Here is a 3,247-nt window from a genome sequence, read left to right on the forward strand (position 1 = left end):
AAGGGGGCGGGAAAATGGGGGACGAACCTGGGGGAGTAAGTGAGGGAAGAGGGGATGAATGTGATCAAACCCATGGCACGGGTGTATGAAATTCCCAAAGAGTTGATAAAAATAGCTTAAAGCTATCACAACTTTATCTCAAAAATTAAAAAAAGAAGAAGAGGTCACCTGAATACCCACACCTAAGGTTTTCTTCTAATGTGTTTGTACATACTATGCGTGCATGTGTGTTCATACAGTGCAGGGAACCATGTCTAACGTAGCACACAACAAATGAACACGCAGAAAGAACCATTTAATCCATCTTGATTTTCATTTGTTATTGCCAAGAATTTCATTTTATAACCTCAAGGAAATCACAAAACTTCCTAGAACTAGAATTAGAGTCATGTATCTATCACTTTAGGATAGGGTACAGAACCAGGGACCGCAGGAAGAGGCGAGAGCTGAGTTCACCATTGTTCAACCTGTTTTTCCTGCACAAACTGCCCGTGAGGTCCCTCTGCATCTGGTGGCAAAAGGGCCAAGTACAAGGGGGTCTCTGCTCCTTCTTCTGGGCTCTTGGGGGCTTTTGGTCCTGCCATGTCTGTCCTCACCCACCCGGGGCAACAGGCATTGAGGAGGATCTTGTCCCCTCTCCTCTGCTCGCTGAGTTTCCGGGCATGGATTCTCGACAGGACTGTCACCCCAATCTTGCTCACCCCGTAAGCACTCTTAGGCCACCCTTCTTTCTTATGCACTCCTTTCTTTGTGTCCTCCACAAACTTGTTCATGAGCCCCACCAGCTCCTCCTCTGTGATGGTGTCACTTCGAAACTTCTGCTGCAGCTCCGGGTTGCAGTTTTTCAGGGCTTTGAGACTTATTATGCTTGATATGTTCACCACTCTGCCTAAGATACACAACAGAAATGATGAGTTCAATGTAGCAAGGGGTTCAGCTCCCAGACAAGCAGACGCCAGGCAGGCAAACCCCAGGTGGGCAGATTCCAGGAGGGCAGACCCCAGGTAGGCAGAGAAGATCACCCACCAGACTCACCTTGGGGTTTTATTAGAGGGAGTAGCTCCATGCAGACAGCCCGGGTGCCAAAAAAGTTTGTTTTCATTGCTGCTTCTGCTTGAGTGTGAAAGTGGGTAGGATCAGTGCCTTGTCGGGGAGAACAGTAATGAAGAACAGTCATTAGTCAGAACTTGCTGCAACAGTGGACCTGAGGCCTAGTTAGGTAAGCCCCACTGTGGTGGTTTGAATGAGAATGGTCCTCATAGGCTCATCCATTCAAATGCTTGGTCACCAGGGATTGGGACTGGGAAGGATTGTGATGTGTGGCCTTGTTGGAATTTAGGTGTGTTACTGGAAGTGGGCTTTGAGGTTTCAAAAGCCCACATCTGTAGTTGGACTTTTTTGTTGGGACTGTTGGCTCTCTAGTAATGACATGGAAATTTATTTTTAATTATGAAAGGTTGGCCAATAGTTTAGGCTTGTTTCTAACCAGCTCTTATAACTGAAATAAACCCATTTTTATTAATTTACTTTCTGCTTCATGGTTTTATTACCTCATCTCTGTATGACCATCCTCTTTGTTCTGTGTCTCTTGGCATCTCTGCTTTTTTCCCCTGGTTCTCTCTGGCCTAGCGCTCTCTCTCTCTCTCTCTCTCTCTCTCTCTCTCTCTCTCTCTCTCTCTCTCTCTGCCTGCTGCCTGCAGATCAGGGTATAAAGCTCTCAGCTTGTGTTCCAGCACTATGTCTGTCTGGTACCATGATGAGCATGAACGAATCCTCTACAAATGTAAGCAAACTTTCAATTAAATGCCTGCTTTTCTAAGTTGCCTTGGTCATTGTGTCTCTTCATAAACGAATAGTCGCTAAGAGACCTATCAATAAGCAATTGTTGTGTCTCTGTGAGGTTGGTGCCGAGGCGAAGGCATCCTACAAGGAATCTTGGCACAGAAGACCCCTCCCCATTTCTTGCTTATTTCCAAATCAGTTATAACTAAACCCAGTTGGCCTTAAGATCCAATCACAGATTTCCACGTGACCCTAGACTCACTCCAGATAACTGGCTAAGGTTCTCCGAGTGGAACTTCTAGGCTCCGATGTGCTGGGCTATTGAACTACAGTTATGCCATCTCATGAAAGTATCCCTAAGAACACCTTAGGTGCTAAAATTATCTTGGGTAAAATTGGTCTCTGGACCAGATCTAAATTCCTATACAATGTCACCCTGAGCTAAAGTTTCACAGCTGGACTGTAACTGTTTCTCTCTGCTTCTGCAAACGATGCTTGCTGGTTGCAGGTATCCAGAGCTGCTGCATCATTTGCCCTTAAAAATGCAAACCAACTGGCGATAGGGTTTACTTCTCACTAATCTGCTTGGGACAGACCTGCTAGCATTTAATAAAGACTTCATTCAACTTATTCAGGCCTCTCAGGAATTCCTCTCTTCAGGCTCCCCGTAACACTGGAATATTCATTTTGTTCTTAAGTTTCCAACCCTTCTTGCTCCTCTCCAAGAACCAATTTGTACTTCCACAAGCCAGAGGTGCCCCCACCCCATCCACCAGCACTGCCAGGCCAAGAGCAGACAGACCTGGCTGGGTGTCCTTGAAGAAGTCGCTTTCTCTTGGTGGCTTATTCTTGGGCCAGGTGCCAATGCCTGCATTGTTGATCAACACGTCCAATCCCCCGTACTCCCTGAGCAGAAAGTCACGGGTGGCGCGGATGCTCTGCAGGTCGTCAATATCCAGTTGGTGGAAGCGCGGGTTCAGACCCTCTGCCTGCAGCTGCTGCACTGCAGCCTGGCCCCGTGCCTGGTTCCGGGCCGTGAGCACCACATCCCCGGAGAACTTTTGGCACAGGCCACGCGTGATCGCAAAGCCGAGGCCCTTGTTAGCGCCAGTTACCAGAGCTACGTGGTTGCTAGATACCATAGCTGAGTGGGCAGTGAGAGGCACTTGCCGGAAGAGCTCACTCAGCCTACTCTGGGCTACTAAGATGTTGTTGGACTTGAGATTCTGTGAACATCTGGAGGACTGTGTTCCCGGGAACCTTTGGCCCAGAGCCCAGACAGCTGAACAGTTTTGGGTACTGCCCTTGGCATGACTCAGTGAATCTTCAGAGCCAATAAGATGAGTGAGTCTGAGTTAGTGATGGGTGAAGTGTACATCTCACAGCAAGACTTCTTAGTTTCTCTATGGCTAATCGCTTTTGTTGTTTGTTTGTTTATTTCCAGACAGGGTTTCTCTGTAGCTTT

At 47.5% G+C, this 3,247-nt stretch overlaps 1 protein-coding gene across 1 annotated transcript; it reads right to left on the reverse strand.

Moving 5' to 3' along the window:
• Positions 1-278: 278 nt before the first annotated feature.
• Positions 279-2,957, reverse strand: LOC125392610 (carbonyl reductase [NADPH] 1). Its single transcript, XM_087896809.1, has 3 exons — positions 2,585-2,957; positions 1,036-1,143; positions 279-889 (listed from the first exon to the last, which is right to left on the reverse strand). Exons 1-3 carry the CDS (start codon positions 2,922-2,924, stop codon positions 453-455), a joined length of 885 nt encoding a protein of 294 aa, XP_087752935.1. The 5' UTR covers positions 2,925-2,957; the 3' UTR covers positions 279-452.
• Between the last annotated feature and the right edge of the window lie 290 nt (positions 2,958-3,247).

Source organism: Myodes glareolus, chromosome 2 (assembly GCF_982192425.1).
Source record: "Myodes glareolus chromosome 2, mMyoGla1.1, whole genome shotgun sequence".
Taxonomy (NCBI): Eukaryota; Metazoa; Chordata; class Mammalia; order Rodentia; family Cricetidae; genus Myodes; species Myodes glareolus.

Coding starts and splice junctions, on each gene's coding strand:
- LOC125392610 (XM_087896809.1), bottom strand. CDS start 2,924: ATGGTATCTAGCAACCACGTAGCTCTGGTAACTGGCGCTAACAAGGGC. Junction 1,144..2,584: donor CTTCAAGGACACCCAGCCAG/GTCTGTCTGCTC, acceptor CTCCCCGACAAG/GCACTGATCCTACCCACTTT. Junction 890..1,035: donor CCCTCTAATAAAACCCCAAG/GTGAGTCTGGTG, acceptor TGTGTATCTTAG/GCAGAGTGGTGAACATATCA.